The sequence below is a fragment of the Stigmatopora argus genome, chromosome 13 (genome assembly GCF_051989625.1).
Source record: "Stigmatopora argus isolate UIUO_Sarg chromosome 13, RoL_Sarg_1.0, whole genome shotgun sequence".
In the NCBI taxonomy this organism is placed as follows: Eukaryota; Metazoa; Chordata; class Actinopteri; order Syngnathiformes; family Syngnathidae; genus Stigmatopora; species Stigmatopora argus.
This window is the reverse complement of record NC_135399.1, coordinates 13,453,854-13,467,519: the sequence shown is the minus strand read 5'-3', so window position 1 is coordinate 13,467,519 and position 13,666 is coordinate 13,453,854. Positions and strand designations below refer to the sequence as shown.

At 38.6% G+C, this 13,666-nt stretch overlaps 1 protein-coding gene across 1 annotated transcript in view; it reads left to right on the top strand.

The window, feature by feature from the left end:
* Positions 1-13,666, top strand: part of LOC144087145 (partitioning defective 3 homolog B-like) — a 79,468-nt gene that overhangs the window by 35,996 nt on the left and 29,806 nt on the right. Inside the window, exons 19-22 of the mRNA XM_077617487.1 lie at positions 5,293-5,508; positions 6,486-6,711; positions 11,097-11,207; positions 11,281-11,634. Coding sequence (XP_077473613.1) covers positions 5,293-5,508; positions 6,486-6,711; positions 11,097-11,207; positions 11,281-11,634 — 907 coding nt within the window. The remainder of the gene's footprint in view (positions 1-5,292; positions 5,509-6,485; positions 6,712-11,096; positions 11,208-11,280; positions 11,635-13,666) is intronic.

The following is a 13,666-nucleotide window of genomic DNA, read 5'->3' as shown; positions in this document are numbered from 1 at the left end:
CTTTTTAAATAGGACCTATTATGCATATTGCTGATAGGACAAAAAAACAAGTGATTCTACTTATGGTTTGTCTTTTACCGTAATAATTGGAACAGCCCAAAGCTGTGTGTAATGAGCAAATGAATATCTGTATTCATGTATTAATTTATGCACAAAAGTGCGTTTGAAATGTGTGCCAGAATGTTAGAAACACAACCAATACAATTTTATAGTGACCTTCACACAGAACTATTATTTGGAGCAAATACTTTTCAGCTGTCGGTTGAATGTTCAGTTTTTAATGTCTTTTTCTTCCCCAATTATTTCTTCCTCCGCCCACCTCTCATAGCCTCAGTTCTGTGCTCTTACTTGCCCTGGCAGTCTTTTTCTTGCCAACAGCATTTAGGCTTTAGAAGCTGACAATCAGGCAGAGGGGCTTAGAACGAACAACGGCCCCCTGAAAATGTGTTTGTACATGATGCTGAGGGAGACTGGCACAGTCCATTGTCTGAATCTCTCCCTCGTGCAACTTTGACTTTGATGACAGTCGCATACTCTGCCAAAAAACGTGTCTTCAGAGAGCCATGTCTTTCTATATCCGCCGTCTCTGGGATTGTTTACTGCTGTCACCTTTTTTTTTTTATTATTATTTTACAGATTTGTCTTGGTTTTCTTGTCCTTTGTTTCCTTGTCTTGCGGCATCTTGTTGGCTTTGCTCAGGATTCGAGCTGAAAGCCACCTAGTTAGGCTTTTATGGATTGATATATTGATTTGGTGGGGAGAGAGCAGTACATCTTTGTAAGTCTCTGTGGGTGTCTACATGTTTGCATCACTGCACGTTATATTTTTTTAACAGTCACAAAGGCCAAAAAATTCTGAGCCTTGTACTTCATTCCTGTGTGCCATCTTGCATGGAGTAACTTTCCTTTGCCTGCACAATTTCCGTTTTTGGTAATATAAAATAAAAAACTTAGCCTCAAAAGGACATTGCCTATATGTGGTACATTTTAAAAATAAATGAAAAAGACTCTATTTACCATTAGCACATGTCTGCCATTGACAACAGTTGGTGTAATTTTTTTCAAAATTAGGAGATGCGGGTGTGAATGTTTATCTTTTGACGTCTCGTACTTTCAATGACAGCTTGTGAGTTAAATGAGTGCACCATGAAGGGCTAATATTGCAAACACAGTTCAGGTGCTCTCTCGGCTGCCACTTTGTATTTTGAATGCCCCTTGACCCCTCTTTTCCGGTAAGCCAATAAAAGTGAGCAGTAATCAGTAGATGGTCACTGCTGTCCCTTTTTGCTGGTGCACCCATTTGTCTTTATCAGATTTTACACACTACTCATTGACAAGTGGGTGTCTGGACAGTATCTTCCCATATGATGGATTCATTTATAAAGAGCTGGTGTTGTATAAAAAACGGGTCAAGTCTTTCAGCTTATCTACAATAGTGGTCGTTAATGTACATCATAAATGTAAATTATAGAAGTTTCTCTGTTGAAGAATCAAGATCACATTAATGTTACTGTACTAAAGAGATTTTATTGTATTTTAAGTTATGTATTTTTGAGAGCATTTGAGTGTACATGGAGGAGAGTAACAAGAATTTTCATTGTGTCATTAAGTGCACATCTACAAATATTTAATGTCGATGTTGGACATTTTAAGTATGAATATTTAATGAGCGTACATGAGTCAGTTTAACCATTGGCAGGATTTCCCCCCAGAAAAATTGCAAAGCCAAAGAGTAGAGAATCTTTCTAGGAAATAATGAAAAATAAATAAAGATGTTAAGTTGACTGGTATGTTATTATATGCTATTTATTAATTACGTCCAACACCAGGGGAAACCATGCATTAGGTGTCAATGGGGCTTTTCTTAAAAAATACACATACATTTTAAGTCTAGTACAATGAGTTCTGGTATGTTGGTCAGTTACATATCAGAGTTTAATGATTGTAGTTTATTTTGATCAATGGTTTATAACAAAATGAGGATTCTAGAGATATTGTGTATTTTCCACAATTTACTGTGAGGAAGTGCTTGGATAGAATTAAAACCAGTTGATGGGATTTCCCGTCAAGCACTAATAATAGAGCTGGTTCTTAGTCTCAGCAATCACCAAGGGCCAATGAAATATAAGCTCCACATTGCAACATTATCTGTACTTGTTTTTTTAGGGTTATTTAAGATGTGAATTACACAAGATAAGCGGTTATGTAAAATACATGTTGTGGAACTAGAACTATCAGATAGAGGATCATCTTGATAGTGTTTATGGTACTAACATTTATTCCTTGAGGCAGGGATTAAGCAAAGAAGCCATTCTGATTTTTAAGTTTTTTTCAGTATGTTGTCCAATCAAACTGGAGGAACATTTTAGGCTTGCTAAAGGGAGTGGCGTTCTTCCATCTATTTTGGGAGGCCTAAGTAAGATTAGTTTTAAGTTATGAGTAGAGCTTGATTGGTATTTGAAATATGTATCATATGAAAAAGTAATATAAGCATACACAGAGCAAATAGTCTTCTCTCTGACTTTTACACTGCAGACTTGCTTTGTGATTTATTGTTGGACTTAAATCAAGCAGCTCGTGCTAGTGCAATAATCTGTCCATTCAGCTCAGTGAAAATAACTAAATAGTCTTCTAAGATATGAGAAAGAAGATGATACCACAGTTTCTTAATCTATTTTATCCACCAACTATTAGGCAGATTTGCTAACCACTTGAACACCGTGCCACCCAATAATAATATTGAATATTATGTTTAATTATTTTTAAAAAAATTTAATTAATGCCTGACATGTGGATATCACATTTTGGGTATTATTATTTTTACTTGCCAAAAATAGTCACTTCCTCTATAAAGGTTTAAACATGGCTTACTTCTGGTTTCCTTTATTAATCAGACACAGGGTAAAAGGACAAATCAGGACCGACTAGTTTGTTGACTCACTGGCTGCCATGCAGAAACTAGAACTAAAACGAACAAAGTAGGTGGAGGAAGTTTAAATATCCGTATCTACAGCACAGACGAGTGGTGAGTTCCAGGTTCATACTGACACGATTGTTAATACATACCTCATTCGGTCTCCCTATGTTCTAGAGATGTGTTTAGGATTAAAATGTATTCAATTCTAGTTAGGAGTTGGAGTGGTAATCAAGTTTTAATGCTAACTAATACATATCTCTGGTTGAGAAACTCCTCAGTATGGTTTGACATTCTTGAAGTGAAGCTTGTTGTTCTGCTCGGTTGGCTGTGTTGCTGCAGCTCGCTCTTAAGCTGTTACTCCAAAGTGTAATTTTGACTTTGAAAGTAGCCTTTTGACTTGATGCCAACAAAATTGCTCAGAGATAGCTTGGCAGCCTATCTGCTTGTGTTTCATTTTCAATACTTGATTTACTTTTATACTTCCTTTCTTGTTGCCATGCTCCTCTCGTCGCTATAATTCCTCATTGTCTTTGTTTCTCTTTCTGTGTCATCGTCTTACTGTCTGTATTCTTCTGCCAGTTCCATATTTGCAGCCTTTCCAACTAATCACTTATGTTATGTATCTCTCTCGCCCGCTCTGTGTTTCTCACACACTTTTCAAAAGGAGCTTAATACTATCATCTTACATTTAGACCACAGTAATTACATTGATGACACAAATCCTGCTATGCACAAATACTTTGTGTTGGAGAGTAAGTGTGCTTGACTGACAGCAAAACAGACCGCTTTCGTTTTTTTCTGTAACAAATATCTTAAACTGACGGTATTAGACGTAGAGAATTGTTGATCCCCCAATAGAAAAAAATATATCATATAGAACCTGGCTTTGTTATTTATGTTCATACTACTGATACATTTAGACTAGAGGTACTAAATGTACATTCATTGCATCACATAATACCCCATATCCTTTTTAAGTGTTATAAAAATGTGTACGTGTATGTGTGTGTTTTGGATTGTATGTGAAAATTTCAGCAAGAATTCCAATTCCAAGTTTATGTGCAGGGAATCACAAAAGCTGAATATCATTTCATGTTGTTGATATAATACGTAAATTTCAACTTAATGGTTGGTTTCCCCTGGATATTAATTCAGTATTTTCCACAAGGCACTCACTAATGGTCATATTATGTTACAATTTAATTTTCTGGCCATTGTCTTCATTAAAATATAATTATAGTTGGCATCTGCACATAATGTGTGGTATGTTTATGGATGGGAGCAACACCAGTCACAGCCCTTGTCCATCTCTCCTGCCAGCAGCCAATGTACATTATGCATGCATGTATGTGTGTGTGGATGCGGGTGGGCCAGAATTGATGCTGCAGTCACGTAGTCATCAGCCTTCTCATCTCATGACAAAATACACACACATACAAACACCGCAAGACCGGTCATGTGTATAGGGAATCATTATCTTAAGTGATTCTGCTTTAGCTATCATGAATCAAAGTGGCATCCTATTGACAATCTCAAGCCATCAGGTGTGTGTGTGTGTGTGTGGAGGGGGTGCATAATTTTAACCTGGACAAATGTATTTTGAGCTGGCAGCAGGGTCTTGATCACCACTTTCCATTTTCCCTTTCCTCCACATCACCATGCTGGAAAGAATAAACCTGATTGGTTGCCTTCGTGGTGTTGTATGCCTCCCATCCATTTTTTCCCATGTAACACATTGAGGCAAAGAAAAGCTTTTGCTTGTTACAGTAAACTCAATATGAAGCAGTTAATTATAGAACAGCCTTCTACAGTGAATATCCACACTTTTGGAAAAATAACACCCTTGGTTGCAACTGTTTTCTTATTGTTTTAACATCTGAACGTGTTAAAACTTTGCAATCCAGTCAGTTCCAGGCTTCACATCACCTTTGGATCCACCAGATGGTCCAACTTACACGTACGGTGTTGTTAGCTCTGAGTATTTTTCTTGCAATCGACTCTGCTCTGTTCATCTTTTCCTTTTGTTGCTCCCTTTCCTCCCTTAGTAATATCTTTCAATGGAGTCATGATTGATAGAGAACCTGTGCGACTCCAGAAAACACATCCATCACAAACTAAACAATGCCACTGTAAACTAGATCGAAGGTTTGCTTCCTGGCGCCGTTAGTTTTAAAAAAGGACACCTATGTTATTGGCTTTCTGACTCCTGGCCAACTTCTCTTGTACTACGGTCCCTATCTTAAACCTCACAAGACCAGAGTGTTTCATATTTCACCAAATGACCATCGCCTTTTTTTAATATCATCTTATTTGAGTAGATAAATCACATATACAACCTTTCTTGACTGGATCTTTGTGTTCTACTACTTTCTCTAGCTCCACCAACTCCTTCTGGACTCGGTCCCACCCTGGGCTTGAAAAAATCCTGTTCGTTGGAAAGTCTGCAAACTGCTATGTCCGAGGTCAGCAGAAAGAACGAACTACTGCCTTTTCACCGCCCTCGCCCAAACATGACCAGAGGAAGAGGTTGCAACGAAAGCTTTAGGGCAGCTATCGATAAGTCCTATGATGGGCCACCTGTAGATGACGATGGTGAGTGGAATTTTGAAACGAACATTTGTGCAAAAATATCAACTCAACATAGATCTGGGTGAATTTAAGATCCAGGTGAAGATCAAAATATTTGTTTAGATTGATCAACCACTAACGGCGATAGACATCCAAACAAAACTGAATGGGCGCCTAGCAACGTCAGAGGCACAAAAACATGATCCTTCACTGCCAGCCCTGCTAGTACAAATAGATTGTGTAAATGCCCGCTTTAGTTTTTCCCCTCTGACATAGGAAAAAAAACACAGAAATGCTGTCAACAGAAACTGCATGAAGCAATGTAGCAAACTGCCCTTCAGCATTTAAGCCAATATTTAAGTTCTGACTTAGTTCTAAATATTTATTCAGGAGGTAAATGCTATCAGCTTGGTTTATTTCACTGTGAGGTGTGGCTCAATTCCCACTAGTGTTATTAGCAGCAAACTCTTATCAGTCACCACCAGAGTAATGAGATGGCCTGTTTCAGATCACTACACTATACACAGGATGGGCCTAATAGGGCATGTCAACACTGCGCACACACACAAGTTGTGTCTGTCACCATGGTTCTAATTGTTCAAAACTTTTGGAAGCCACTGTTAATTGACAAAGAACAGTCCTTGAATGTGCCCTCCACAATGATAGCGTTCACAAGTTTAGTATAAAAATGTTTCCTCTTGCTATTTTGGCACGGTAATGTAAATCATCTTTGTCATGGTAGGAATGGTTTGCTTGAGGGCCATTGTATGCTAACAAGGAATTATTAATCATTGCGATATTGAGACATTGACATTGTTGACCTAAAAACTGACATTTCTGTTATTTCATCTTAAACATTAGTCTAAAATCACAGTTGTTTCAGTCAATGAGGTTTCATTGATTTTGAGCAAAGTTTAAGTGCAGAAAATTAGTTAAGATCTTTTCTGCCTTTTAGTGCCCCTTTCCCACGCTTTGTCATTTTCTTTGCATTTCTTTTTTAGATGTATCAGAGCAGAGCTCAGGACGTGAAACGCCAGCCAGCAGCTCTTCGCGCCAAGGGTTAGGGGATCCGGGGGAGGAGAAAACAAAAGCAGACAAGAAAAAGAAAAAAAAAACTAAAAAGAAGGAAAAAAACAAAGGAAAAGAAAAAGAAAAGGAGAGAAAAAAAGCAGAGGAGTCTGAGGAGACTGAAAAGAAGTCCAAGAAAATTGGCTTTAGCCTGCTGAGGTGAGGCTTTTTACCTTCTATACGCTAATAGGTCGATATTTTGTATTTTTTTTAATCTTGAAAAAACTGAATGTCACTGCTAAGACATATAATGTAAAAAAATGAACAAGTCCTCTTGATGATCCTTTATAATTAGTTCATTGTTGAGAAGGTGATATAAAATGCTATATAAGTGACATCCCATTTTTTCCATTCCCAATCAAGGATCACAATCTACAAATTCCAACACTTGAACTCACCCTAATACAACCAAATTCCCTTTTTTTTTATTGCCTTCTACAAGCTTCTGAAGAAAATTTAGTTTCCCCACAAAATAGTTTAATGATTTCAAGGCCGGTCACATCAACCAGAGTTGCTTTTGGGTATCAATCCAAGCAAAACTGGGCAAGTTATTTCCCGCTTTGGAACGTTTCGTATGAAGTATGTTTTGATTTAAAAACAGCAACTACTTTAAAACTCAATTGCTGCCATTAACAGCCACGGATGTCGAATTCATTTTGACTAGGATAGCCTTGGATCAAATAAAAAAAATCTAAGTCCCAAATGCCTGAATGAGGAGCTATAGGGAACTCGGTATATAATTATCATTTCCATATAGCTGTTGTATAGTCAATTGAATAGCTCACATCAAAACCCACTTACACACTTACCTCTGTTAAGCGCTATTACGTGATAAGTGGCAGAGAAAGAACACTGTTAGAGCAGTGTACTAATTTCTTTAAATTGTCCTTAAAATGAACTGTTGGACCTATTTGGTGTAATTAACTCCAATTGTATACGTGTATTTCAGTGGGAGGTACGGTAGGAACATACACTAACTTTCAATGGGTTAGTGTTCCGTTGAACACTGTAGACTTTGTTTTAATTTTAACTTGCTACCCCGTGCGATTTTTGATCATGAATGTTGGGATTTCATTAAACATGACCTCGATACTTATCTCTAGAAAAACATGTGCATGTAATCTGATCTGAATGAGTGGTTAGCACGTCTGGCTCACAGTTCTGAGATCAAGGGTTCAATCCCCGGTGGGTTCCACCCTTTCTCAGTGGTGTTTGCATGTTCTTCCTGGGCCGTCATCGGTTTTCGAGCGGGACTGGTAACCAATTCATGGGGTCCCTTGTCTGCTGACCATAGTTGGCTACGATAGGCTCCAAACTACTAATAGTGAATTTTTAGAGTAACTCTGCTTCTTCCATTACTGTCAATGGACACCAATGATTCATTCAGTGCCACTTTCAAGGTAATGAACAACATTTTGTATTAAACAAAATACGAGCCACCATTTTAGTGCATATCTTGCGGCCCCTATATTCTTGATTCTTCATTTTAATAAACTGGGTCATCAGCCTTTGTTCTTTCCTTACTTCCAACCCTTTATATGTAGCCTCTTGCTCTTGCTCCTCCTGTAGCACTGTAATCTTGGTATCATTCAAAAAAAATGTTCCCTTGCTTTCTTTCCCTTCAAGCCTCTGCTCCCTATCTGCATTTGATTGCACGTAATGGTTGAAGACTAAGAGGGCAAATTGGTGCTGCTCAGAGTTCCATCTAGGCTGAGATTTGCCTCGTTGGCGTACGGACAAATGTATACCATAATGCTCTGAAGCGAATGGAATAGTAGGACATAGTCCTAATGTTCCTGGTTTTAGGTATAATTATCTTAATTATGTTCAGCGTTCACACTTTTGCTTTTACCTGCAATTACAGTTTCATTTGTCCGTGTACCATCTGTAAAGAAAAAAGATGTTGAACATTTTTACCTCGCGATGGACTTTGCAAAGTATCTGGAAAATACAACCCGAATTGCTAAAAGGCTTCAATGCAATTTCATTTAAATTCCCTTTAACACATTAAAATCAAAGTGGACAGCTGGCTCTGTCAACTAGACTGCTGCCATCTGCCAATCAGATCTAACAGTCACTTGTGTGTGAGTGGAGAAGAATGAGGAATCGGAATTAAGACTAATAATGGTAAAAAATACATTGGAAAGAATATGCATAGCAAAGATCATGATTATTCACATTGCGATTGGTCACAGAGTCAGATGGTGGCCACGTCGTTGGCTGATGGTCACCGTGAATCACTGTTGTGCGTATGTGGTGTGCGTACCCCGCTAATGTTCTGCAGCTGTGCTCACAGTGCCTTCTTTCGCTCCTTCCTCACGCACTGCTTGCGCCAGCTGGTCCAAATGTGACACCTCTGGTAGACTTAAAATGTTCCATCCATGAGACTATTATCCTGTCATAACAGTGGGGCCCATTAATACTGGCTCCCTCCATTTTGAGCTTGAGGTGCGCTCCTTACGGGCAGCTTAGTTGTTGTTTGCTTGTCAGTGAGACTGGCTGGTGAAAATATTCATCCTGTTGCTTTCTCTGACTTCTACTATGGGTACACTTTATTTCTTGGGCTGTGAGTATGGGTCACAGGAGCTATGAGTTACATGTAGAGGTATAGAAAACATCAAGTCAGAATGCAGATGGTACTCATAACACATGATAAGAACCATTGCTGTAGTTTAATAGCAGTTCAAATTTTACCAGTGGGATTTCATTGAAGATTTGCACACAACAATTTGATGCCTCGAATGCAGCCTTTCAACCGGAATGACTTTAGGAGTTCACATTTTTAAAGTGTGAAGATAATTATTCTGTTCCGTAGCTGCCTCTTGATTTATCAGGCAAAAATGCCAATCTCTTCTGACCAGACTCTTGCTTTTGTTTTATAATTAGTGGGAACAGGCTCGAAATGGGTGGATGGACACCCGAGCTGCCAATCAAATAATGTGACAGAGAGTCATTGGCGTGTCACTGACTGTTGTCATGCCTGCCAATCAGATGTGAGTGTGTCTCTGGGCACATGCGTGTGTGTTTGCTGGCTGCATTCATTTGTTTGTCACGGTGGCACAATGTCAATCAGTGATCTGCTCAAGGGTCGGCGGAGGGAGGTGAGGCAATGGGAGAGACCAGTAGAATAAAAATAATAGAGACTTGAAAGTTGAGTGATAGGTGATTGGTGGTGAGGGACAATCTTTTGGGAGGGTTGGCAGTGACCAAAGTTGGAGACAAGTAGGCTTTTTTGTGTTGTGGTAATGACGACATGGCCTATGTCCGATTATTATTATTATTAGTGGCAGTCAAAAATAAAAATATTTATCTCTCCCCTTCTGTTGGCTCATATTTCTGACCTTCAGTAAGCAGAGATCCCATGTCTGCTGGGTCAACAAAAATCCATCAAGGTTTAGTAAATTCCCAGTCTCACTATTTTAGTAATCCCCATCTGTGTGCTAAGACTTTGATATCCAAACAGGCTTTCACTCCATTTCCAGCAACCACACTATCAAACACAAACATTACCATCATACACGATCATGTAAATTAAGGAAATGTTCCTGCCGATGGCAAATTAATTAAAAATAAAATAAAGGCAAATTTGGGTTCAGGCAGTCGGTGGAGCTCTGATGCTGTATACAGTAAATTTCCCAAGACACTTGGAATTATTACAGTTTTAATGCACTATAATGTGGTTCAATTATAGAAACACCTTGGAGGGAGTTGTGTAGGAACAGTGTGATGGACTAATCCTTTTAACTACATTTGGTATTGCTGCGAAATTGAAAACATGTACAATGCACATCCTGGCACTTTATTGCTTATGAACAAATCAACTATTAAAGTAAGTCGATAGAACTCACAGCATTTTTATTTTTTTATTTTTTTGTGGTCACAAGTCAGACCCAGCAAATTACTTTTTCCCCTACAAGCACAAACCATTTCTAACACAGATGGTACTCTAATAACCTGTGTAGATAATTGTGATTAAATTGTCCTCACATGCAAATGAGTGGTGGTAAAGAATTTAGTGTGAGGTCATGAATATTCACAAGTCATCCTTCTGTTCCCACTAATGACATAGCAGGAGCTTTTGCGTTCATCCAACTGGCTGCCTGTCAGTCTTTGCGGCTGTGGTTCTGTCATATTCCTTGTGAGCATTGTTGGACTTAGTAGTGGTATGGCAGATCTCGTGTGTCTCTAAGGAACACTGTGGGAATGTTCTTTGCTTTTGAAGAAAATCACACACATGTAGCATTTCACACTAGTGTTTTGCTTTAACATCGCCCAAAAGTTATAATTTATTGGACATCTATCACGGTCAGTGGCAGGCAATGAGTTGATTTATAAATGAACAGTCTTTAGAACAGTTTGAAGGTTGCTGATGTGTTTCCTTAGTTTTAGTGTTGCTGAATTAATCAATCAAACGTAGTTCACCAGCAAATTTGGGTGTGAGCCATTGAGTTAAAAGTTTAACATTTTCTGCCAAGTTCCCCTTGATAGTTCAATTTTCATATTTCTTATCCCTATCTTTTTTAACATGACTGTGATTTGCTCAGATTTGGAAAGAAAAAAGAGGACAAGAAGGAGGCCAAGACAGTTTTGCAGCGTCAGAAGTCAGATCCACTCAGTGACCTAGAATTTGAAAGGATGAAAGAAGAGCGTGAGAGGTTCGGAATATTTATTATATCATTTATGTTTTTTCAAAAAAAATGTTTAACTACATTTTTTTGCATTCACTAGACTTGAGGCGAGACATCCTGAACTACTAAATGATCAATTTAGCAGATCCATATTTGAAAATGTGGAGGACGATGACACGGATCCCCAATATGCCCGAATACAATCCTTTAAAGATCGTGATATGATATCCCCACCTGTACCACTGCTTCAGTCCTCTCCACATAATACAGTACAGCATGGCCATATCAGGACACCTTCTCCCCCGGCTCCAGCGACCTTTTCTGGGCAAGACAATCGGAGTTATGACCCAGGAGTTGTACCAGAAGACCAGTTTGATAGGCTCTATGCAAAGGTCAACAAACCCAAAGGAGCTGGGACTGCTCTCGCCCCTGGATCTGCAACATCCAGTGACAGGTAAGGCTGACTATACCTTTTGTTATTATGTCACGTATTCAGGAACCTTAGGAGTGTCACTTTAATAGTAGGACACTTTATAAAACACAGCTCCTGAATGCTGATGGTGTTATGGGGAGTAGGGTAGAATGCATGACAGGTTGCTTTTTCTTTGTTGTTAAACTGAATAGAGTCTCAGATGAACACCCTTTTGTGGGGTCAAGCGATGTCATAATGTGAAGGGTGGCGTTTGTTCCCAGAATGCGCACATTTAAGTCTGCCACTGGTTGTACAAACTCATCTGAATATCCTTCCTTGTCTTTACGCTAAAATTGCTTTCAACGATGACAAGCCTAGTTTTTCAAGTCATGCAAATGTCATCCCAGACCAACACACTCCAGTCAGACACCTGCTTGTCAGAACCTGGAGGGATACGAGTATCTTAGAATAAGCCCTAGTTAGATTTTTTTTTTTCAACGTCCATAATTTCTTTGTTTGTCCTCTGCAACTGTGCTTTCCGAGGGGATTCATTTAAACCACACAGCAGAAATACATCACATTGTTTACTTCTAACTATTCCAAAATATATTACTGAAAAGGGCACAGTGTTTAATGCTGGCACATTTGGTAAACCTATTAAACACAGAATTGCAATAATAGAAAAATAAACACCTGCAATTGCACTTGATTTGAGACTCCAGGAGGCAAAAAGGAGCAAGACGGGGGCTTGAATGTGCGAGGAAAATTCAACACAAGCAATATATATTTTGCCCTTGAAAAAGATTTGAACTGGATTGTGCATTATTTTGCCCTCATTGTTTTGTGCAGTTACATAGTCAGGTGGAGCTGTCAAAAACCCTCAATTTCTCTGAAGTGACTGACAAAGCTTGGTCTAATGCTCCCTACAGTCTTGAGTGGATGTTGGCCACCCCTCCACTACAATCATCACCACTAGCCCATCCAAAGTGCTCCCAGGTTACCATAACAACGACAACAACCTCTGGCCCTTGACCAATTAGAATGCAATCACTCTGAAGAGAAGAGAGTGAAGTGAGTTTGAAGGAAGGTGTTATTTTTGCACGTGCACAAGAATGATCAATCGCAAATTATTGTCAAGAACAATAAAAGTTCAATTTTGATATTTCAGTTTCTCTAGAAATTGTTTGCACCGCTTATTACTGATCATGTTTGAGTGCCATTAATGTCAATGGATTTGCACTCCATTTGAACTAAGAGTATGAATAGCTTTGATACCTTCGTAATGTGTATCTCATTCTATTATTGCATCCAGAGACTCGGACACAATTCCTTGTAATACTGGTCATGTGACTTCCTTTTTTAATTCATCCACGTGCAGGCAACACCCTTTCGGAATGTGCAATCCAGCAGATGATCATTCAAAGTAACACATTGAGGAGGGGGTCAATATGCAAGAAAATATGGTATATAATGTCAAAACATCGAAATTTAATTATTCTTAAATGTTAGTTAGAAATATATACTATTGTGTTGCGCCTTATACGAGCATTTTCATTTATTTTTTGCCGTCACGAGTCATTTTGGACTGTATCAACTCTCTATTCTGGGAAATATGGTAGTATCTTTTAATATTTACATTCCACAGGGATACAACCCCTTGATTACTTATTGAAATGCATGAGAAAATCCAGATGCATTTTTCTTAGTTGAAAAATGTGAGCGCTAAGGAGGTTCAAGGACCATGGTGAGTATGAGCAAGAAGAGGGATTTGAAGTGTCTTGAAAGTAAAAGGAGGCCAAATGGAAGGTCAAGTAGGATTAGGAATAAAGCGTAGGGAAGTTAAAGAAAAGAAAACAGAGAGAAGATGAAGCAGAAAATAGTTATAGAGAAGAAAGAGCTAGAATGAATGTTTTGGGGCTAAAGGAAGTGCCAGGGAAAAGAGGAATTTATTCTAAAAAGCATAAAAAAGCCACCAAATACAGAGGGTTAGAGACAAAGACAGTGAGTGATGACATTTTGAGGACAGGAAAGGGACAAGTTGTGTTTAGAGCTTCATAAAGAATGTAAAAATGAC